The sequence below is a fragment of the Camelus ferus genome, chromosome 12, assembly GCF_009834535.1.
Source record: "Camelus ferus isolate YT-003-E chromosome 12, BCGSAC_Cfer_1.0, whole genome shotgun sequence".
Taxonomy (NCBI): Eukaryota; Metazoa; Chordata; class Mammalia; order Artiodactyla; family Camelidae; genus Camelus; species Camelus ferus.
The window spans coordinates 63,145,206-63,170,712 of NC_045707.1; the positions used below are offsets into that span (position 1 = coordinate 63,145,206).

The following is a 25,507-nucleotide window of genomic DNA, read 5'->3' on the forward strand; positions in this document are numbered from 1 at the left end:
GTAAACAAACTTGGGTCCATGAATGTGGGGATGAGTTTATGAAGTGTGCTTTATTTAAACTGTATAAAAGTAAAGATAAATGGCATAGATACCAGAGCATAAAAAGATGTATGAGATGAGGCTATGTCTGTTTCACGGTTATCTCTGGAAAGAGAAGGAGGGACATGATAATGATAGTAACAAAATTATCATAATTGTTCAATTTGGGTCTTGGGTACATGCATACTTGACAGTATTCTTTGTATGTTTGAAAAATTCTTAAGATTTTTATTTAAAGATAGAGGTCTTTCAGAAAATCACTAACGTAAACCACCTTATAGTTCATCTCCTTTAGTTCAGTCTTTTGCATTGTGTATCAGTGTTGTAGTCTCCCTTGTCTTAATCTTACATCAATATTGTGTTCTCCCTTGTCTTAATCCTACTGCTGGAAAACCCCTTATACCAATGATCTATTTTGTAGAGCCTTGTAGGAGTATTTTGGTCCCACCATTTAAAAAAAATTATCTGATATAATAAAAGTGAAATACTGTTAAATTTAATTCGTCAGACATTTTAGAGTACTTTAAACTATTAAAATTCTATAAATAATCATTTTCTTTTAAAAATCAAATTATTAATGAACATACTATAATCCCCACTACAGTGTAAAGATATGAGCAAAGCAATGGTTTAAGAATAAGGGATAAAAATATTTACTTTTTTTTATTCTGGAACCAAATAGAAGGCTTAAATATCCCAAAACAGTGACAGTGTTGAGTGAGTAAAACTATTTTAATTTTGTTTCAATAACTCGGGAAATACCATTTGTTTGTAGAAATCTATATGTTCCTGAATCACAAAATCATTTTAGAAGTTAAGAATAAGAGGCTTTTTAAAAATATCACCCAACAAATGGTATCCTCGTCACTTATTGTAGAACAATTGTTCCTTGTCGGAGTTAAGCTATCACAGCTGGAAACCCATATGAAATTTAGTTTATTAAGAAAAATACAACATGAATTAACGTTAGTGAACAAGGCATGTCTAGCGTGCCACATAAATAAGACTTTTAAGAGACACTTGCATAATATTGTGCTAGCAAATGTCACAAATTAAATACTTAATAGAATCACTACAAATTAGGTTTCTGATATGTTATGAATACAAAATACTTCCTCCATTTCTGGCTAATATAAAAGATGACATGGTACTTCTTAAAGGGGCATTGCTGGATTAAATTGGATGCTAACTTGAGTAAATATGGTTTATTATGCAAACAATATGTTAGTATAATGAAACTTTAGTGTCAATTGGACATTTTCTTTGAAAATTTGAGTACAGCATTAACCTCTACTAGATCACTAAATTGCATATTTTCTGAGTAATCTAAACATTTGCTTTTTCACCTAACAATCAAAATATCAAATATCCAAATATTTGAAAGTTATCTATCAACGAGTTTATATGCACAATATATAGCTATGTGGTGAAATTCATTCTTTCCTTTTCTAAATTTTGTTATTATTGTGCATATTGATGTATAGAATATTGAGGTAGATAAAGTATGTACAGCATACATCAGTTCCTCTATAGTTTTCCTTTGACCTATTGACAGAGAGAAGGAAAAAATGAATGGGCTTGTGACTCTTATGACAATAATATTTTCTTATATCTGACTTTTTCTTCTCTATAATCCCTCTCCCAGATTCTGGTCTGTGTCGCCTTTTGAGAGACAATGTAAACAGCTGCCTATCTGGTCCTCCTGCACTTCCCATTTTCCTTGCCTTTGAATAAGTTCTTCATGTGTGAAAAATGCTCCAATTGCCCAAAACCAAGTTTTTGATATGAACTTAAGTCTTCACTTAACTCTGTCATTTTTTAAAGAAATCTTTTCTAACTCGAGCAAGAATTAAAATTTCTTACAATTCTCCTACAGCACTTGTTTTGTACATCTGTTCTTATATCTGTGCTGACATAGAACACAGTCTGTCTTATTTTGAGAATTTACATGTTACAAATATTAGTCATACACCGAGGAGTCAGGAAGGGGGGTGCCATGTTCCACAAAACCCAGCATCTTGCTGAGTGACTCAGCAGGTCAATACGTGTCTATTAAATGAGGTAACTTAACTAAATGCATTAATGTGTGAAATATAAGCAGGAAAAAAAGAAAAGAGTAAATGAGTATGGTCGCAGCTTTATTTGGGACAAAGACCATGCCAGGTGGCAATGTCCGGAAGAATATGGTTGCAGGAAACTAGACACAGATTGTTATTGTTCTTTCACAATGACTTCTCTGTCAGGACTCCCAAATTCGGGATTCCCTTTTATAGATTTAGTCTAATCTTCTCATATTTCTTGACACTTATTCTTAAATAATCTCATCCATTCAATCATCAAACTATAACCCATAGTTATAAGAGGTCCTTTTGGTATTTATATTAAAGTCATAAGGAGATCTGACTCCAGATCTTCACATATCCACACACACATACCTCGCTGACTCTGCACCCAAGCTGGAGCACTGCCCTACTGCAAATGACACTTGGAGATGGATGAACTTTGACAGAGGACAGGCATTTTGTTGTAACCTTCATGTTGCCAGAGAAAATCTACTTGCAGGTTATGAAGAACTGATTTTACAGTAATGGGGAAGTGTCTCTGCATTTTTTTTTAAAGAATAATTCTGAACTATTACCCGTCCTCAACAGAAGATACACAAAGTACAGTCATTCCAGCGACATAAAATATCAATTACCAGCTTAATAACCGAGCCCAGAGAAGCTGGAATCTTGAAGTAATATTTCTAAATTTTCTACCAATAGCCGACCAAAAGAAAGCACTTGCTATTGTCTGAATTGCTAAAAGAAAAAAGAGAATTTTAGCAACAAGTTATCTGAAAAAAGTATAAAGAAATCAATCCAGTGAATCACAGGAAGAAAACGCATGACCCCCTTGCTCCTGAGTGTCATGAGTGTCTGGAAGGGCTGTTCAGAATAAGCACAATATTGAGACATAAAATATAATACAGGGGAAAAAATCCTTTATATTGAACATGATTTGAAATAACTATGTGCTGGGAAAAAAAAGGTTATAGGTAAAAATGTCAGAAGAACATCAGAGAAAATCCAGAGATAGGGTAAAAGGTTTTAAAAAGCAGATATAACAATTTTTGTCCTGGAAAAAAGGCGGCCAGCCAAACATTTAATAATAATTTTCAAATATAGGAAAGTTTCATATACAGTAGATGTGGTTGGTTGATTTTCAGCTCCACTGGGAGTTGAATAGCAACCACATGAAAAAAAAGAAATGACCGAAAGAAAGGAAATATTTCTCAACCATGAAAGACTTACCATTTGGTATTAAATATCATGGAACATGTAGATTGTCCTTCAAAAGGTAGTTTGAATAAACCGTGTTTTATTTTCATATTGAAGGTTTAAGCATTAATCTGCCAGAAAGTATAAGAATATTCTCTAGTAAAACCTGCCATAAACAACCAGCAGTGTATGGACTCCTGTTTTAGCCCATGTCCAAACTGGCACATTCTGATTTATTCACTTATATATCCATCTAACCCAGCCTCCTACCAATATAGTTGTTGCTCCAAAATCCATCCTTTTCTACCATAGCTCCCTGGTATTCCTTTTGGGAAGAACAAAATGTCCTAAAAATTGCCGGCTATACACACACACACACACACACACACACACGTGCATGGAAGTTAATGAGAAATAGAAGCTTAGTGTATAATCTTAAGATTCTATATGATTATAGCCAGTAAAGGCAAATAAATCCAAGCCTAAATTTCAATAATATAATCTTAAAATATACTGGACAGATTTTTTTTTATTTTGTCATTTATCAGGCCAATTAATATTTAAATATTCTATTATATGGTACCATGATTTAGATTTGAAAGACGTGATACTTTTAGAAATAAGTAACCTTAGGAAATAAAAATAACTGGGTTCTGACCTAAGGATGTAATAATTTTCAATTTAAAAAATAATACACATTTCTAGAAGGGCAACATTATTTTATCCTTATTTTAAAAAGGGATTTCGGATGTTCAAAACTTGCTTTTTCTAAAACATGTATATGTTCAAGTGACATTTTTCCTAAATGACTTTAAAATGAAGTAAATTGAGCCAACAACTCTGTTCATGGGGTATTTTATGTAAGTGTCCATAGCTTGTTTGTCTAATTCAGAAACTTCTAGGTTCAAATGTACTTTGGTGTTAAGTTTTGTCTTGAGTGGTTCCAATGCATCTCTAGGGACAGGTGTTAAAAGAAGCCTCCATGGAAAATGAAGGAAGTTCAAGTGAAGAAGTCTTGAGCCTTGGAGGTCAGTTCTTCGAACTTCGAGGCATACTTTCCACATGAACAAAATTCACTAGACATGACCTGTAAATAACCATGTCCTTCACTTGTGCTCAGGATTGTCTTTTTTCTGTGAAAGCCAGGATGCTGCTTACTCATCCAGACAGAATGTTGCCGGGCCCCCTCCTACAGCAGAAGCTTTATTTAGCAGTGGTGCCGAACATCTCATATGTTCTGACACCACTGTCAAGGACAAAAGCATAGTATATTTTTTCATTAAGCACCCGTATGAGGAACTCTTCAAGGATGGGCTCACACAAGAGGTTGATGAGATAATTTTACACAGACGGGCCATCACAGAGTTCAAGAACAATACTGAATAAAGTCAGGCTTCTCAAACCACTGGGCTATAAAACTGAATTCACCATCCTACTGGATTCATAACAAATAAAATATGAATTATCAGTGAATACCAGCATAACTAATGTTTCCATCAATGCAATTAATCCACAGCGGAAATGGATCAGCTGAAATCTACACATCACTCAGGTATATGCAGAAAAGCAAAGAAGAAAATCACCATGTCTAGGGCATAAGCTTGATAACCAGATGACACTTTTTAATCTTCACTGTCGAAGTCACTCATGCACGAGATGACTGATTTTCTGGAAGCAAAGGAAATTATTTTACTGTGCCAATATTTGCCGGATAAGGGAAATAATTGCTTGAGTAAGGTTTTCTTTATCTCCCTTTCTGCTATTCTGACTTCAGGGCGAGTTTACAGCGAGAATGAAATGCCCGGATTAAAGTTTCATCAAACCACCTTTGGCTGTTCTCAAGAAAATAAATTAGCCTCTTTGCCCATTTCATTGAGAGATGGATTATTTCTCTCTTTGCTTCTCTAGAAAGGCAGAAGTCCTAACTTCAGTTTGGATGCTTGTTGACAGCAGAGTGTAGCAGGAGGCAGGTTAGTATTTGAGGACTTGCTAACATCTAGAAGCCAGTCAACAGGCTAACTGTTCATCACCATCCCCTCTTGTTAAAAATAAGGACGGGTTTTCCCTCTAGCTTTTGATTTTTGTTTTCAGTGTGGCCAAGCCCAGATGTACTCTGTCCCTAGAGAGTTTCAAACTCCAAACCCAGGGAACGAAAGCAACAAGCCATTATCATGAAGCAAACCCTTCTGACAGTGCTGGACCATGAGCACAAAAAATCAGCCCGCTTTTATATATTCACCAAGCAAATACAATCTTGCCAGAGTTTATTTGGCAAACCCACATAAGAAATTCATTGCTGAAACTTTTCATTTAAGGTATAGTGTTGTGTAATATCATTAAGCCAAATTAATAAAATCGGAAGTTGCAATATCTGAGTGAAGGGGAAAGAAATAATTTTAAGAGAACATGTGATATTCCACAGATCACACTTTGGGAAACACTGCTTTGGTAAGATAAAACCTCCCAAGATGCATACATAAAAATGCACAATGCCTTTTCTTCCAGGAATCTACATGGAAATATTTAACACTCTAAGCAACACCTTATTTTATCACGGTTTCTCCTATTACCTTCCCCAACTTTAGCTTCTGGTATGTGGCAGCAAATTTCTACCTCTAGCTTTCCTCCAATCTCTTTGTCATCCACCAAAACAAGAAATAGTGATTGCTGCCACCACCAGAATTATAGAAGAAATAAGCCACCCTAAACCCTGGTGATCTAGCACCCTTTCATTTGAAAAGCAATTAAATGTCAACTCAACTTTCTTACGGTTTAACCTAGAGCAAACGTAAAAGGGAAAAAGCAACTGACTCTTGTTGCCTTCTTTCTGGGCTGAAAAGAAAAATTGTTCTGCTTTGGTCATAGCGAATGTCTCCCATATTCCACCAGCAACATCATGGTTTCTGTTGGCAACAAGGTCACTGAAAATAGACATCAATATGAGCTGATGAAAAACACTTGGTCCCAAAGCTATAAAAATGTTTTCTCAAGCAGAAGTGGAAAATAGGGAAAGATTTAGCTCTTAAAGTAAACAAGAGTGGAGTTAGGAACAAAAATGCCATAAAGGGGCAGATCAATGGTCCGTCAGACTGAAGGATGTCCCGGACAGAGGCATCAAGGGATGCTGAGAAACAAGTATGCTTTTGTTTTCCATGACCTTCATTTCAGAGGTGAAGGGTATCTTCTGAACATTCCTTACTCGATCAGGTTTGTCTAAGCAATCACAGGATCCCAGAATAAGGGAGGATCACCTAATGCGTGAGGAACGTAATTCAGGACAAGCAAAAGAAGCTTGACTCTTGCATTATTTTTCAGGATGAATGTGAATAGTTCAAACTAAAGAACTCTTGAGAAGGTAACATGAGCATTTAGTAAAGCATGGCTTTGCTTAAGAGTACAGAGACATATTTCATTCTTCTCATGCTAAGTGTTTAAAATAAAAACCAAGCATATCTCAAAAGTCACTGTTGTTTGGAATCTGAACTAATCAGAAATTAAATGTGCATCACTACCTTAAAGACTCTGAGGATTTGGAAAGCAGAATTAATCTCTGTTAAAATTCATTCAAACTACAAGTCATTTATTGTGTGTTCACTGTCTGTAAGGCGGTGAACTAGATAATAATAGGGATATTGCAAAAGCTTTGATTCTAAGAGAACTAATTAAACAGACACACACAAATAACTAAAAACAGAAGAGAGCTACCAGAAAAGAAATGACTGTCTCTTTATGTTCTATGTGCAATGTGTTCTCAAAACACAAAAAGAAATAGAAAGATGATCGGTCTAGGGTAGGCGATGAAGAGAACACAGAGAACTACCACTGTATGAATCCTGACTCCAACACTTACTAACTTTGTGATTTGGGGAAGTTACCTCCTAAATTTCCTCATCCATAAATTGGAGATGGGAAGAGGATCTGTATTATGGGGTTTCTGTAAGGTTATATGATTTAACATATATACAGAAGTGATATAAAAGGGACCAGGACATAGTGTTACAGAAGTGTTAACTGAGGTTATTATTTCAGACATAAATACCTTTAAACATGCTAACTTCTTCCCAGTGCCACCGCCACATTCATTTCAAACTGGAAAAACATTTTTAGACATTAGATAGCATTAAAACTCTTGTTTTTACTCTTAACGACATGACTACTCAAATAGTTTCAACTGCTCCAATTTGGTCACAAAGCTCCCGTTGTGACTGATGCCCTTCCAGGAGGAAAATGATGTAGCAATAAATGTTTGCACATTTCATCTTAAAACTGTGGGGCCGGAAAACAGTTTGGGGAATATGTAAACAAAACATAGATATTCAATTGTTTGATCATTGCTCTGCTTTGGCTTAGAGCACATACCAGGGGGATACCTGCTCCACAGTCTCTACTTCAGGCCAGATATTTTTATGGCACTGAACTAATCGCATCCTATTGTAAAACTGAAACAGTAGAAAAGCAGTGCGCAACTGAACGGCACCAGTCGGTTTGCTTCTGAATGTGCTCCACTCTGTAGAAGCCTAACTATGCCTCTGAGAGTCACGTGGATGCACACAGCTCCATCTCTGACCATGTACACCTCTCCTTAGGGCCTCTCAGCACCAGGACAGTCTTGGCATAGAATATTTCCAAGGATTCTTAAGTTGTTGGCTCCATAGAGGAGCAGTTTAAACTAGGAAGAGGTAAATAGGGTAAAATAAGCATTGATGAGAATGAAGGACAAAGGAAAAACGTATCTCCTCAAGATAAACTCTTCAGGAACTATAAAATAATGACACTGGTGTTCTTAGACAAGAAGTTGCATCTGAAGAAATTCTCAAAAGAGAGATGAAATAAATGGTCAGATGAGAGGCAGAATTATTTGAATAAATGTATAACCTACTCTACCATGAAAGCAACACTTATTTGACTATGTGACCAGGCAATCAGAGAACAGAATTTGGAGTCAGGTAGGCTGGGTTGAAATCTTGGTTCTTCCACTTATGAGCTGCGTGAACTTGGGCCATAAGATGTTACTACCATAGGTGTCAGCTTGATGTAACGTTTAAACAGAAGGATGTATATAATAAAACCCCAGGAACACAGTGAGCACCCAGTAAACAGTGACTATTAATACTAAAAAGTACAGTGTTTAACTTTTAAATTAATATCTTGTTCAAGCTTTAAAGATGGTAACAAAAGACAGTAAGGATGATTGCTTTGCTGATGGGTAAAACTCATTACTTTAAAATAAAGAATATCTTAGCTCATGGGTAAAATTCATTACTTTAAAATAAAGAATATATTAGCTCAAACTCAGAGCTCTCTTTCTAAGAATGGTGCACTGTTTAAAGCAGGAAAAAAAACCAAAAAACAAAAACCTGAGCCCCTGAATCTGAGACACAATAATTTGATGAAGAAATAAAGGATGGAAATAAATAGGTGAAGCTAGGTCTTGAGACTACGTATTGCCCATTTGTTAGACTTCCCCACTCCCTCTCCTGTGCTTCTTAACTTCTCTTGCGTATTTCCCATGTGTATGTCTCCCTGTGCTGCACTTGGATCATTTCCTCAGTTACCTCTTCCACTTTAAAATTCTCTCTTCAGCTCTTCCCAACCTGTGATAAACCATCTACTACATGGACTACACTTTTAAAGGCAGTTCTTGTGTTTTTATTTCTAGAAGCCCTCATTAGTTACTTTTTAATCTGCCTGCACTTTGTTTCTATTTTCAAACCTCCTCATTGCCTCAAATGTATTAATATAGGATTTTATACCCTAACATACCCAATGTTTTCATCATACGCACGGGTGATTCTGCTCTCAGCTGTGTTAGCTGTCTTACGTTCCTGGAACCTCCTTTCTTTCCATAACTGGGGATTTCTGGCTGTGAGAGGCTTTTTATCCTTGGTACTCATCTGTGGAAATCTTCTGAGATGTGATATGAAGGCGTGCATCGCCGGAAAGGGTTTGTTTTAGTTATGTCTGGCATCTGAGGATACTTCAAGTCCAGGATCAAGAATTTTATATTAAAATGCTGGCTTGACATTCACAGTGTACCCAGGTAGTTTTCATTTGAGCTGCAAAGCCATGCCAGAGTTGTGACTGCAGATTTGCAAGAGAAATTTCCTTTCCTTCTTCACTTGCTGTCATGGCTTGGAACAGACAATTTCTCTGTGGTCTCCTGAGGAAAGGGACAGGTTTATTTCTCGTTCATCTGTGTGCTAAAGGTGCAGCTCCTTCAGGGCCTGGCTTTATGGGAGGCATCCCACTAAACTCCTCACCTTTAGCTTTGTCTTCTTTTCCCATCTCTGTGAAACCCTGAAAATTGTGCTCAGATACTCCTGGTTGGAAAACTACCCTCAAGGCAAAAGCCAACTTCAGTATTTTTTCACTCTGCTTTTTAAAGGTAAGAATACGTTGTATGAAATCACAGTCAAGCCTTCCACTTCCCATACTGATACAGAGACAACTCAAAAAGAAAAAAACAAGGCTGAAAGAAAGACCTTCTATTTTTAAAAGCCATAAACTTGATTCAGTGCTGCCAGAAAATAGGCAATAGCATGAGTGATACAGGATGTAAAAAACATGTGGTCCCTTGATAATTTTCCCAGTAGGTCATCAAATGGCCCTTAGCCTCCCTGAAAGAATCCATGGGAATATCTGTGAAAGTGGATCCGAAGAAATACTTTCATTATTTCAAAGGAAATGGCATATTTGCCCTCAAAAAGGCTACTGGGGCCAAAGAGAAAGGATTTTTTTGTTTTGTTTTGTTTTTGTTTGACTGGAAGTGTATTTACCCTGCACAGTAACACAGTTAGGCTTGTTTGAAACAAAAACTCTGATTGAGATGCTGCTTGATTAATGTAGAGGTGGACTGTTTAATACTCGGTTAATGGTAAAATAATTGGGGGATAACTCTTTTGCACTTTATATGTGTCACTGATCACCATATAGGGCTTCTGAATATTTGAATACTCCATCAATATACCATGAGTGGTCGATTAACAATGGGAGGTGGTTATGTTAAGTAAAAAGGTGAATTCATGAGATGCTAAAACACTACCTACCCTTGACTGTTCTACTGGAAGATTCATTCAGTTCAACTTCTTCCAACCTATCCCACTGTCAGAAGTATACAAACTACCTACAGTGTGAAGAATACTTTCATTCTTCATTTTCTTCAAACATCTTCCTGTTAAAAGGAAGCTTTCTTTCTGTTCTCCCTTCCTTCCTACTGTTTCTCGTTTGCCAAAACGTCAACCCTTCAATCCAGTTGCCTTTCTTGCTTATCCTTTAAATCTTAACTTATTCCTAACTTTACTTGTGTTCTTTCTAACTACCACCAAATCCCGATCTGCCAGGAAATCTGTTCAAAACATTGCAGTCTCCCTGTGTGCTAGGGGAATATACAATGACTGATTCCCAATACTTTATGGTTTTTATCTTCAGTTGTTATTTCTCTCTGAACATCCTGTATAAAACAATTTGAGATTCACAGGTCTCCTGACTGAATTGCACTTGTACTGTCAACAGAAGCCCCATTCTTTTCTGATTGTGGCTGCCTCCTAGCCTAACGGAATTAAAGTCACGTACAGTTGCAGTGTGGAATGGAGTACTTTTTGTATATTACTTTTTGTATATTTCAATAAGTTGAAATGGTATTTTTATTCTTAATCATGGCTACTGATGACGTCTGGCGTGAGTGAACCATTGCAAAAGTCATTAGAATTAGGCTTTTTGCATAAACAAAACACTAAAAACAACTGTACCTTGTGCAACGATTTCAGAAAGCTACAGCAGTGGAGTCTCACGAGAGACAAGTTCTGCAAGCTAAGACTGAGACACAGCTTTGGCTCTTAAGCTTCTTGTATTGTGTGATCACCTCTCTGGCTTTCACAAAAAGAACAGAAGAATAAAGTCAAAACCAACACTGCAGCTTCTTAAGCATTTCAGCAAAGTAAAAAAGGAGCCGTGTAACAGAGGACTTGAAACCTAGCATCCTAAACCATTAGTTAATAACAGTAAATCAATGAAATACAAGAGGAGCCCACAGAGGATCCGAGTCCTTTGAACAGGATTAATCCATTCCTTACACTCCTGAGTAACCTGTTACCTATTTTCACTAAATACATAGGTTTTCCTTCAACTGCATCAAATAAATCAAAGAACAACTGCTAGGGAGAAGTACAAGTGACTTGAAAGAAAAAAGCAAGTTGTTTTAAGTATTAAGATTTGAGTAAGGAAGAAAAAAAAAGGAAGCCATTCAAATGGTGAAGAATCAGTCAGACACATGTGCAAAAGAAAGCTTACCTCCATCAGCAAAATGCACAAATTAATAATTTACCAGCAAGTGGTAAAGGCATTTATCACAGAAATGTCAATATAATCACCTCCCAACATGTACATTTTCTTTACAGAGCAAAAAGGCATTTCCTTTCCATGATGTCTTAAAATCACCTCTGGCCTAGAATAATGGTAATTTCAAGGTCAAAGGCAAGGACAAAACTCATTAGCAATAAAGAGAATCACTAAAGTAAATTCTACCTTAGACACTCTTTTGATAATTTTTTTTACAAATGTCAGATGATTCAGAGATGGGTGGGTATTGTCTCTAAATTTTCTTATCTTACCTAAGAGGCAAGCAGTTGGCTTCTTTTCCATTCACACTTCTATATGTATTAAAAAGGGAGAAATGGAATGATATAAACATAAATAACATGCATGAGAAATTAACTGCTAAGAAATTATGTATTTTATATCACATTATTTGACTATGATATACCATGTACTCAAAATCCAGGAAGAACTCGTTGAGTGGTCCTACATTTTACTTTGTTAATTCGGGAGCGGATTTTTAATTTTATTTTTAAAGAACATCGGAGAATGAAGATGGAGGGGAGGGTATAGCTCAGTGGTAGAGCACGTGCCTAGCATGCAGAAGGTCCTGCGTTCAATCCCCAGTACCTCCCTCAAAATGAATAAATACCTAATTACCTCCCCCTAAACAAAAGACAACAAAACAAAAAAAAATTTTAAGATTATCAAAGAATGAAAAATTTTATAATCTCTGGTGGTTCATATTGAAATGTTTAATTACCTTTAGAAGTTCTTTCTCAGATGAACTGAAATTTTTTTCCTATAATTTAAGGTCATTTATCTAACTCTGACCTTAATGTTGACAGAGAAGTGGTGAACAGCCTTCCTATAATAACAATTTATATATGACAGCCAGTTATGGAGTCACCTCTGAGCCCTCTATCCTCGAGGGTGGACATAAGTTCCTTAGCTTTTCCAGGATAGGATGTATCTCCAACTGTCTCTAAATCACTCACTCTCTCTCTCTCTCTGCCTCTCCCCCCGCCCAATCTCTCTCTCTCTGTCTCTGTGTTCTTTGCTTAATTTTCCTCAGTCTCCTAAGCTTGTTCATATTTTCCTTATGAGATGATCATATTTCCCAGATTTTATAACCTTTATGTTTTATTTGCATGCCAGTACATAAATTATTTTAAAACAGTGAATTTTTCATTTGGGAAGAACCCCTAACTTTAGTATATGTCAGAAGACTGTAACCCAAATCCTACTGCCTGTTGAAACCATGGCATAACAGGCAATTAGCTAAAGAAAGCATCCTGGTAGGGCAGAAAGAACATGAGTCAGAAACAGTGCAATGTGAGTCTGAGCTCTGACACCTCCAAGCCTGAGAAACCATTACACTCTTTGGGTCTCTGTTTACTCCTATGTAAACTGAAGATAATGGTATCTGCCTCACAGGGATGGGAGATTTACTGAGGTAATTATGCGAATGTCTAGTGGTATACTAAACTCTCACAGAACAATTGATACTATTTTTCCCACTACTAGTATTATTGCCATTGCATATCCGACCTAAAGCCTGTTGTCCAACTGTTTTACAGAAGTGACCACAAATGCTAATCAACATACATCATATACCAGTAAAGGATGCACGAAGCTGTCAGAGAGGACAAAGTAGTAATCAGACACATTCATGTGACCACATGTAAGTAGCAGACTGTGAACAGAGAAAGCAAAGGCTAGAAGGAAGGATCTGCTTAGAAGCATAAGAGCTGGAAAAACTTGCAGAACAGGAGGCTGATTGTGCCTGAGGCAGGGGAGGGCAGAGACCGCAGGAAAAGGGCTGAGTTGACAGGAACGGGGTCCCAGGTGGTCCAGGGCTGAGGGGTCAGGCCACGTGTGACAGAACCCATTAGAAAACGGAATGACTGGGCAACACAACCTTCCTTCCCCCTCTAGAATTCATATGGAATTATATCTGAAATGGTTTCATCCTGTTTCAAGTGCCAAATCTTTTTCCTAATTCCTATAAACAGATGGGATCTTTCCCTCTGAAACACCATAATGATTTGCTTGTGTTGCTTTTCTAACATTTACTCTCATGTAGCTCAGCAGACACTTATTGAGTGCCTACTGTATGCAGGCAGCATCTTGAGTACTGGAAGACCATGAAAGACACTTACATAGATCCCTCTGTTTAGAAGACAGATCATACAGTAAACACAACACTGAATAAACTGTCTTATACATTTGAAGGTGATCAGTACGATGGAACTAAACAGTATGTGGGTCAGAATAAGAAAAATGAGTGAAGAAAGAAGTGAGGGTGGCAGCTGGTTTTTTAAATCAACAGCCTCTTTGAGAAGGTGGCATTTAGACAAAAGTTTCAAGGAGAACGTGTTAGAACTAAAATGATGTCCAGAATAACATCATTCCCTACATCAAAGGTCCTAGTGTGGGAGGGAGTTTGGCTGGATTTCAAGGAAAGCAGATGGGTTGGTGGGGCAGGATTACCATGAATCAGAGGACAATGATAAGAAGTGGTCAAGTCAGAGGGATAAGATAGAGAATAAGGGTCAGGGATCTGTGGGGGGCTTCGGGGATAGCAGGGTGAGTGGAGGTCAGGTAGGGCCTCATGGGTCACTCTAAATACTTTGTCTTTTATTCTCATTTTGGTGGGGGTCATTGTAGGGTTTCCAGCAAAGAACTGGCACTATCTGGCTTAGGTTTTTAAAAAAAGATCACTTCGAGTGCTTGGTTCTAAATAGACCATGGGGTTGCAGGATTAGAGGCAGAGAGAGCGTTTAAGAAACTATTGTGCCAATATGGTGGTGATTCAGACCAATATGGCAGCAGGAATGGTGGGGAGAAGAGGGCAAATTCTGGGCCAATTTTACAGCAGACACAACAGATTTTCTGGGAAATAGGATGAGAAAAAGGGAGAATTAAAGATGGCCTGAGGATGTGGCGTTCCCATCCACTGAGATGACTCATATCATAACTTGCCTTGAAGTATATTTATCTGTGAAAAGTTTTCTATACCAGAGCCTAGAATTTGGAGTTAGATCTGACTTCAAATCCTGCTTGTTTACTTGCTAGATGTCTGACCCCGTGGAAATCACTTAGCTTCTAAAGTCTTAGTTTTCTCTTCAGTAAAATGGGTTAAAAAGGCCAACAGTCCAGGTTTTCTGTATGGGGTAAGTGAGATGAGACATGCAAAGCATTTCACAAAATAACGTCATACGTAGCAAATGCTTGTTAAATGAGAGATGTGCTCTACTCTTATTCTTAGCACACTTACTGCTTTCATTTCACATGTTCTATGTCTACTACTGGGTTACATTCTTGAAAGAAGGCACCATCCTATTATTATTTTTTTTTCTACAGAAGTAACCTGTACTGTATATAGAGTTAGTATGTGTTTTCTCGCTGCAGTAATCATGGTCTGGCTGATAGGAGGCTGTGGATGGGGAACCGGGTATCAGAAGGGACGAAAGATGCAAAATGCCTTTTCCTATTCACATCTGAAGACGGTAAAAATTGTATATATTTTCCTCTTTAGCCCTACAAGGATTTTAAACTTTAAGTCTGGAATGTGTTGGTAGAATAATGCAAGTTGAATTTCCACCCCTTTCTTCTGCATTTGTATTCACCATGACCCCTTTTGGGTTTTTCTCTGTTTGCCAATTCTTTCCTTTTACTCTATGTAATTTCATTTGGTCTCTAAAGTATGTCAACCTTGATATAAGAATTGCTGAAAATTGTTCTTGTTTTAAAAGAAGCCTCTTTAAATTTGCTTAAGTCATTGTGAAATCTGTTCGTCTCTCCCAAGCTTGGAGCAATCCTCTCCGACTTGACACCATATGTAAATTTAATGAGCATTCACTCACTTTCTACATCCAGGTCATTGGGTCATTGATTCTTATTTCCCTTTGTGCTTTTAGAGTAAAGAGACCATCTCAATCCATCTTCTCCAGTCCTGCTATCTATGGACAGTATTTTTCTATTTCCATTGCACTTTTCGGATAAAAGCATCCTCATTTTCAATCTACTTTTAAAATGGGAAATATTTTATTTCACAAGATGTAACTCTCTCTCTCTCTCTGTCTCTCTCTCTTAAAAAAACTAGTTCTCACTTTTTCTCTTCCCATTCTAAAAATACATATGTAATTTTAGGAGTTTTCTTTTTTCTTTTAATAATGGCCTTGAAACTATCCATATTGAACATGACTCAGTATTTCATCAAAATCACTCAGTTCTTGAATGCAGAGCCACAGAAATTAGTATCTGGTTTGCTGGTTCCTAACGTGTATAATCTTCTCTACCCCTACAACACAGTTCTATATAAAAAGTTATTTAAAGTGTAATAAAATTACTATGTGGGAAGAGTAACAAAAAACAGAAGTGAGAATAATTAGAATAATTATTAAGGGAATAATTATGAGAGATGATCAGATAGTGAAGCACTGGTGCAATGAGAGGTTGACTGTTGCCAGAGGTTAATGTAGCCTAGTAATGGGGATCTTCAGGGAGAAAAGCCCAGAAGGCAAGGAGCTTTCATTAAGCACTACAGACTCTAATTTTTTTTTAAGTGCTACATGGTAAAACTCTAGTTTCTATCTTCTAGTTCCTAAAACAACCTTTTCTGAAATGTCCTTATCTGTTGCATTATTTCCATCTCTACCATACCTACAAGAATATTTTTTCTAGAAAACTATTTATTTATGTTACTCCTCCAACTGAAACTCTTCATTGGTTCCTCTTGGCCTGCTGGATAAAGTTCATGCTTCTTATTTTCATCTAAGAGGTCTTCCAAGTTCTTCCCAGCTCATCTCCCCAGCCTGTCTACTACCCCGAACCCTTTCTATTCTACAACCATGTCAAACTCCATGATGTGCCACTCATTCATCACTGTGTCCCTTTTCTGGGCCAGTTCTACAGAATGATCCTTGTTTTGCACTTTGGTCACTCCCTTTCCCCTTACCCCAAGACTGTATGCATCCTATACATATTTCTATCATAACTCCTAAGATTCTGAGGTTGGCATCCTTTACTTTTACCTAGCCATCACTTTCTTTTGGAAATCCTACTTCAAGTGAACCCAGGGGACCTACCAATTATGTGACCTGTCTCTCCCACCAGAGGATGAGCTCACGACCCAGGCCAGCCAGTCAGTGTCCACAGGAACTGTCCATCCCATGGACAGAGGGCCAGGGTTGCTCTATTACCAAATCAGAATAAATCATAGCTTTGGGGAGAAATAGGTAGAGATTCTGTTGTGAGGGAGGCAGTTCACTCTTTCTCTGAGTTCATTAGGATCACAGGCTTGAGGACTCACTAGCCTACATTTGCTTGGGGCCACCTATCTAAGAATCATCTAGAAATTAAGTCAGAGGCAAAGAGCCAAGAAGCTGATGAAAGGTAGATTTCTGATGACATTGTTAAAAATCTGGATTCGACCATTCCTCAACATAACACTACATCTCAGACTTACCAGTTATTCAGCCAACAAATTCCTTTTTATTGCTTAAGATGGCTTGAGTTCACTTTCTACATGTAAAATGGAAAAATTGCTGTTAATACTCAAATGTTACTGCACTAACTTATCTATATGCTGTTTCTCCTTTGTGTCTTACTGGTTGTTAGGTTCCCAAGCACTCGGCACACGGTGCCTGGAACATGAGTTGGGGCTTACACATGATTTTGGAATGAATGCTCCAGCCAAGATTATTGATCAAACATGACAGTGGTTAAGAACGCTGGCCCTGGAACCTGATTTCCTGGGAAACATATTCTTGGATTGACCATGATTCAGTGTCCTAATCTTTAAAATGAGGACCATGAAAATAACAACCCCAAGAGGGGATTATGACAATGAAATTAATGAATGTATAGAGCCTCACACAGTGCCTAGCACAGAGTAAGCATTCAATAAATGTTAAGAGTTGATATAATTTAGGGCCGTACAATGACCTCCATCACTGGTCACACATCCCAGAACGACATGGTTTACCCATTCCATCCACAAAGTTAAATCAATGATTGCATATTACCCACATACTACCGTACTGATAGGAAGAGCCTGAGAGAAGCCAAATTGGACAACTGAAACTGAAACATGAACTGCACATAAAGGCCTGAGATTATCAAAATGAAGCCCCTGAGATTACAGCCAAATTGCTTTGATCTTTTTGTTTCCACATTCACATTGAAGATTATTTTTCAGATATGCCAGCAGGTACCTTGGCCATTATTTTTCACTACATTTTTAGAAGTTTGATTTTGGCACCATGTGGGTGAACCCAAACAATGAGGGCCCATCAGGAAAGCATGATAAACAGGCAGACAGAAAATCAATAAGGATACAGAAGACTTGAACAATTCTATCAACCAACTTGAGCTAATTGGCATTTATAAAACACTCCAGCCAACAGTGGAATACACATTCTTTTGAAGTGCCTATGGTATATTTACCAACAGAGACTAAATTCTGTGCCATGAAATAAGCCTCAAAAATCCTAAGAAGATGCAAGTCATAAGAATTATATTCCACTGACCACAATAGAATTAAATAAGAAAGGAATAACAGAAAATTTTCTAGAAAATCTTCAAATATTTATAAACTACATAACACACTTTGAATAATCCATAGATCAATTAATAAATAAAATGGGAAATCAGTAGTTTTAAAGTGAATGAAGATGAAACCTCTATAAATCTAAAACTAACAATGAATATATATATGTTCATGTATAACTGAAAAATTGTGCTCTACATCGGAATTTGACACAACATTGTAAAATGATTATAAATCAATAAAAATGTTTAAAAAAATCTAAAAGTAAAACATGCCCTAGGCAGTATACTTTGGAGGAAATTTATAGAATAAATGCCTGAATTAGAACAGATAAAAGTTTTCCAATTAACGACTTCAGCTTGCACTTTAAGAAAGTAGAAAAAAAGAACCAGCTAAATCCAAAATATACAGAAAAAGGAAATAATAAAGATTAGGGAGGAAATCTAAAAAACAGAAAGTCAGAGCAAAATCAATTAAACTAAAAGCTAATTTTTGAGACTAAAATGAATAAACTTCTAGCTAGCCTAACCAAGAGAAAAGGGATAGACAAAAATGAACAATATCTGGAATTAAAGAAGTGATGTTATTAGAGATTGTATGATTACTAAAGAATGGTATGAATATAACATGTACAATGCCAGTAAATTAAACTTCTCAGTTAAAATGAGCCAAAACTATGAAAGCTCACTCAAGAAGACATAAACAATGAGAAAAACTCATTATATATTAATTAAATTAAATTATTAGTTAAATATCTTCCCACGAAGGAAATTCTAGGCCCAGGTTGCTGTACTGGTAAATTCTATCAAATATTTAACAACAACAAAAAAATACATTCTACACAAATTATCCCAGAAAATGGAAAAGGAGGGAATAGATTCCATTCTATGAGGTTAGCTTTATAGTGGTAACAAAACTCAACAAAGATATTACCAGAACAGAAAATTATAGAACAATATTCTTCATGAACATACATGCAAAATTTCTAAACTTTTTTAAAGTAAATTGAATCCAATAATGCATGAAAAATACATTATGACCAAATGATACTCTGTCCCAGGAATGTAAAGATAGCATAGCATTCAACAATCTATCAATATAATTCACCATATTAACAAACTAAATAAAAAACAAAAACAAAAAACATGATCATCTTGATAGATTGGGGAAGAGTATTTGATGAAATCAGTACCCATTTTGGATGGATACTCTCAGCAATGTGGAATACAAGCTCTTCATCCTGATAAAGAGTATTTATAAAAATTTAAAAACAATATCCTACCTAACGATGAAAGACAATGAAAAAATAACCACAATATTCCAATTAAAAGTGGGCAAAGGACACGAAAAGACATTTTTCTAAGAAGACATACAAATGGCAAAAAAAGTTATTTGAAAAAAATGTACATCAGCAATCATCAAGAAAATGCAAATCAAAGCCACAAGGAGGTTATCACTTCATACCTGTTATGATAGCTGTTATCAAAAAGGCAAGCGACAACAAATGCTAGGGAGGATGTGAAGAAAAGAGAACGCTTCTGCAGGGTTAATGGGAATGTAAATTGGTACAGCCACTGAAGACAATATGGAAGTTCCTCAAGATACTAAACACAGGACTACCATATGATCTAGCAATCCCTTCCTGTATGTCCAAAGGAATTTAAATCAGTATCTCAAGGAGATGTCCACACACCCATGTTTCTTTCAGCATGTCTTCACAATAACAAAGACATAAAAGAAAATCTAAATGTCTCTCAACAGAGGAATGGACTACGAAAATGTGATAAATAACTGAATATTATTCAGCTATAAAAAAAAAAAAAAAAGAAGGAAATCCTACCATTTGTAACACCACGGATCAACGTGGAGGTCATTATGCTAAGTAAAATACAGATACTACACGGTATCACTTACATGTAAAATCTAAAAAAAAAAAAAAAGCCAATTTCATAGAAACAGAGAATAGAGTGACGGCTGCCAAAGGCCAAGGGAGGAGGGAAATGGGGTGAAACAGGTCAAAGGGTACACATTTTCAGTTATAGGAAGAAGCACTTCTGATGATCTAATGTACAGCGTGGTGACTACGGTTAATAACACAGTATTGCATTCTTGAAATTTGCTGAGAGTAGATCTTAGGCATTCTCACCACCCCAAAAGTTAACTATGTGAGATGATAGATGTGTTAATTATCTTGATTTTGGCAATCATTCCACAACGCATACATATATCCACTCACCACATTGTACACTTTAAATGTATACAATTATATTTGTCAATTATTCCTCAATAAAGTTAAAAAAGATACGTGGCTGGAGACAAAGAAGCCAATGCCCTTTGTGATGATGGTCTTGAGCATCACGGCACAGTTGGCTACTGTATCACATTTGTAAACTAGTAAAGCTTTGCACCAAAATGTAGAAAGGGTACAATAATAACCATTGTACGTTCCTTTTTTCCTCTTGTTTTGATTCTTAACCTTCTTGAATAAATTCAAAATTACTCATAGATATGAAATCTGGAAAAAATGTTAATATATGTGTAAAAGTACATCTAAAACATGCTTAATCAAGATAACATTTTCCTGATATTATTTATAAAGGAGTAAAATTGGCATTTACCAATAGTCTTTTAGAATTAGTAGTAGGTGGGAAGTAAATACAGACTTGTCTCCAAACTCATCTCAGGCTAATATAATAAATTATTTTCTGCATTATATTTTAAGTGTCAATACAGTTGAATGAACTGAATGTGCATCCAGTAAAATCTAGCCAAAAATCCCTCATATATAAACATTTATATTTAAGCAATTATTTAATATTTAAAATATATTAATACCACATATTTTAAATATGGTCCTATACTTCCTCTTACTTTATAAAACATCAAAAATACCCTTTTTGAGCCAATGCAATGATCAGTGACTTGAGAAGATATTTTCTAACACAATTTATACTTTTACATATTAGAGCATGCAGTATTAACCAATAATCATTGAGACAGTCATATCCTGGGGACAAAACCAAATATCCAAATTACTGCACCAAAGAATTCTGATGAATCATTATTTGACCTCTAGTCATAAACCTGAATGCCCTGTTTTTTTCAGGGAAAATCTTAGCAACTTTTTAAAAAAAAACTTACAGTATTATTAAGTCAATAAAGTATGTAGAAATCCCAGTAAGTGCAATTCAATCTACACCAAAGACAACGTCGATTTTTAACACTATTTTAACAATGATTAAGTGACTCCTAAGTCTTAAGTGCTGAGATGTACATGCTCATGTTAAAAATCAGAACAACCTAGGGATAGAGATATAAGGAAAAATTCTAATCCAAGTAACAAGGAAAAAACAAATTCGTAACTGCCCTGATTTCTACATCTAGGCATTGATCCAGAATCTTTGCCATTCAAAGTCTAGTCTTTAAATTTTCATTTATTATGCTTATTATCCAAGAAACACGCTTAATTCCCTAAATCTCCCTTAAATAATGTTTATAAAATACATATGTCATATCACTGTCTACACCTATTTGCATCAGCCTATCAAAATAAGTATTTAAGGGGCATTGGTGGAAAATAATTTGTCACTATATAGGTCAGCTCTCCTATTAATAATAATAAAAACTAACATTTACATAATACCATTTGTACAGCAGTTTCATATCAAGTCTCCAAACGTTTATTCATTAATACTGCCAATATTTCTTTGCATTATTTGGCAAATATTCACATCTCCACTTTACTGATTTACAAAGCAAAGCCCTAACTCATAAAATGATTTGAACCTAGTGACTTTATGTTTTCTAACTCATTCCATTTCTATCTGTGAGGGAGAAGAGAAAAACACAATACATCTAGTATGAAATAGTTTGGTTACCCCAAGGTAGTGAAATATCCAATGGGCACTCGGGTCTTAATTTATTCCCACCTTCTTATATGCGATCCAGTCAAACACCCTGTCAATATCTGTTGCCCGTATCACTTCCTGTGATACTGGATGGGAACTGGCCAAGCCGTCAAGCAGCATCACTTCGTGCAGAACATCCGTCAGAAACCTCTGTTTTTCCTGCAATACAGTAAGTAGATGGGGCAACATCATAAGTGATTCACGGTTATGACAGAATGTTTGTGACAACATGAACAGAATGTGTGTGACTTCACTGATGACGCTCATTAGCCCGCGTGGCGAGACTTACCTCTAAAGAGAACCCAGGAAATAAAACGCCCCTTAAGTGACTTTAAAATGAAAGTGCTTGATTTGAGCACAGGAAACAAAATCAATGCGCTCCGATAGTCCCTAAGGTCAAACCGAATTTGAAGAGTGAGCACATAAATGGAATTGACTAAGCTGGCTTATATATTCTGCAGGTTCAGGACTAAAATTCCAGTCCCAAATAACCTTTTTTTTTTTTTTTTTTTAGTTTAGTTCAATATAAGAATAAAAACTAATTTCTAGTGCTGTTTGTTATTTCTAGTTTCATTGAACTCCTCTCTTTCCCTATTCCTCCCTCCTCTCTCTGCCTCTCTTATTTTCTCTCTAATACACACACACACACACACATTTATGTTCTCAAAGAATTTCAAGAGACCACAATGAATGATAAAAGGCATTATTGACATCAAACTACAATATCCGTGGATGTGGATGTGATATGTGAATTCAGAAAGTGGAGAGCAATAGAAATTAACAACCCATTCCTAGAAAGTAAAAACAGACAAAATCATGACCACTAGTCTATGCATTGTTCAGACATTAGTATTTGCTCTAATAAAAGCTGACTTGTTATGTTAGAAATAAGCTAAAGCAAAAGTACTTCTGTGTTGTTTTTGTTTTAAGACTCCTGCTTTAAAGAAACAGCCAGGGTTTTGTTAACAAAAATGCTGGCAGCTGTCAGTCCTCCTGGCCTCCTGCCTTTGCAGAGGGAGGAGGAGAGAAAAAAGAAGTTGCAGGAGATGACAAGGGCTAAACAGCCCCTAGACAGCTGGGACCTGAGTAGCATCATTACAGAGATTAAAGACTGCAACGCTCAAATTGCTCTAACTAATTCTGAACTCACTCCTGGAGCCTCCTAGTTTGGGGCCAGCAGATAAGCAACGCGTTATTTCTGAGTGCACTGTAATTTCAAGCTGAGAGTACGCCAATCCTGGATTTTAAACATTGGAAATGGAGACTAAATATACTAAGAAGAAACGGTTGACAAGGCATATACATGTGTGTAATTTAAATCTGGCTTTAAAGAAACATTTTTGTTCATCATCATTTGCTCAGTAATTTAGATTGTTTAATCAATAACTTAATTAATTAGCCATCCAGCTATATACTGTAAATTTCATTTTTAGTAGCTTATTTTTATAGTCTGTAGAATATATATCTAATTTCTTTGGACTTTTGGTCTAAGAATTTCACATCAACGGTCTATGCTCCGTCAAAGAGATCTCTGTTGCAGTGACTGAACCAAAAGTCACCCTATGTCCTGGAAGGATGCTCCCAGACCCTAAGAGGCTGCAGTAAAAAGTACAAAGTGACAATGAATTAAGTGTCAAATAGTAATTAAACTAATACTGTATTTCTTCTCAAATCAAGTTCCTAATTCAAGATGAATTAAGGAGAGTGAAATTGGACCTTGCAATTTAAAAGATTTTTAATAATAAGACTGGTGTTTACATCACTCATTTTAAGTCCACTAAAAGGCAAAGGTAAGATCTCAAATAGCCTAGGTTTAGAGAATAAGAGAAAACCATATATTTCCAAAATAACATTTATAAACAGGTATGCAATCTTGTTACTTATTCAATTGTAAAGTGCACATTAAAGCTATTTGATACTGGAAATAATGAGATTCCCCTTTGTTTTTTAATCATGAAATGTATAATTATTTTTTAATATTTTCATTAATAAAAAATACCAACTGAAGATGTGATGTCCATTCTGAAGATTAAACAATATTCCGCTTTTCAAATAGCAGTTGCTCAATCCATATGTCACTCAAACATCTAACCAAAAATCACAATGTAAAATGAACTTGAAGTGAGACTTTATCTGAATCCTAACTACTAGTGTTTAGCAACAATAAATATCTATTGATCAGTATTAAAATTTAGTAAACATGGTTTGCTAGAGATGTGATTTTTTTAAATGGTAGAAAGCAACTGGCTATGTAATTCTAAAAATAAAATCTAAGACAATGAATTTCAAAAATAAAACTTACCTGTTTAAGACAATGTAAGTTATACATGATATATTACTTCACGCTTCTGGAGAAAAATAGAAACAAAACTTTGCCTGGTCATAGGGGAATTTCAAAAGGCCATGTTTAAATTTAGCAGTATTAAGTCATTAGCTAGAGACTGATCTTCTACATTTTTTGAGAGAAGGACACTGTCTAATTGTCTAGTTAAGGGAAAAAGGGCATTAAAAGAAATAGAGAGGAGAACGGAAAGAAAGAAAGAAAGAAAGAAAGAAAGAAAGAAAGAAAGAAAGAAAGAAAGAAAGAAAGAAAGAAAGAAAGAAAGAAAGAAAGAAAGAGAGGGAGGGAGGGAGGGAGGGAGGGAGGGAGGGAGGGAGGAAGGGAGGGAGGAAGGGAGGGAGAAAGAAAAGACTGGCAGAAGACACAAGGCTCAGAAGAGTGAGCTATATTCTTACCCTAAGTTGAGGGGTAAAAAGAAAAATTCTAGCCAGAGGCAAACCCAATTTAACAAAATTACAAAGAGTTTCCAGAAGAGAAGGTGTAATTTTTTATAAAAGACCTGTGTCACTATAAAATAAATGATCTTAACTTATCAGTCCCAGCCTGGGGACCTCCTCCTCCCCCTCTTCATCACCACCACCAATAACAGCAGAAAATACTAAGTATTGGTTCATTGCCTATTGTTGACCTGACGCTAAAAAAGTTTAAAAATAAAGCTAAAGAAACCCTGGCGCTCATGTGAGATAAAAGATCAAACAAAATAGCTGCAGTGAACAAAATTAACAGTTTTATCTCTCTTTTAAAAAAAAATTTACACTTTTTTTTTTTGGAGGGTGGTATTAGGTTTATTTATTTACTTATGTATTTTTAATGGTGGTACTTGGGATCGAACCCAGGACCTCGTGCATGCTAAGCACACACTCTACCACTGATCTACATACATATATATGGGGAGGTACTAGCGCCAACTTGGTTTTACAGTTTTACACCCTTCCCCAACCCAGTCTTCTCTTCCAGACTAGAAGTGCTAAGGAATTTTGAGACCAAAACATGGTCAAGCAGAATTATTTATGGAAAGTTTAATGGGAGAAGCAGAATTTGATTTGATCCTTGAAGTAACTGCTGTGTGTGTGTGTGCACATGCCTGTGC

The 25,507-nt window shown here is 36.2% G+C and overlaps 1 protein-coding gene across 1 annotated transcript in view; it reads right to left on the reverse strand.

Moving 5' to 3' along the window:
• The window catches only part of TRHDE (thyrotropin releasing hormone degrading enzyme), a 331,593-nt gene that overhangs the window by 108,192 nt on the left and 197,894 nt on the right, over positions 1 to 25,507 (reverse strand). Inside the window, exon 6 of the mRNA XM_006191101.3 lies at positions 22,098 to 22,235. Coding sequence (XP_006191163.3) covers positions 22,098 to 22,235 — 138 coding nt within the window. The remainder of the gene's footprint in view (positions 1 to 22,097; positions 22,236 to 25,507) is intronic.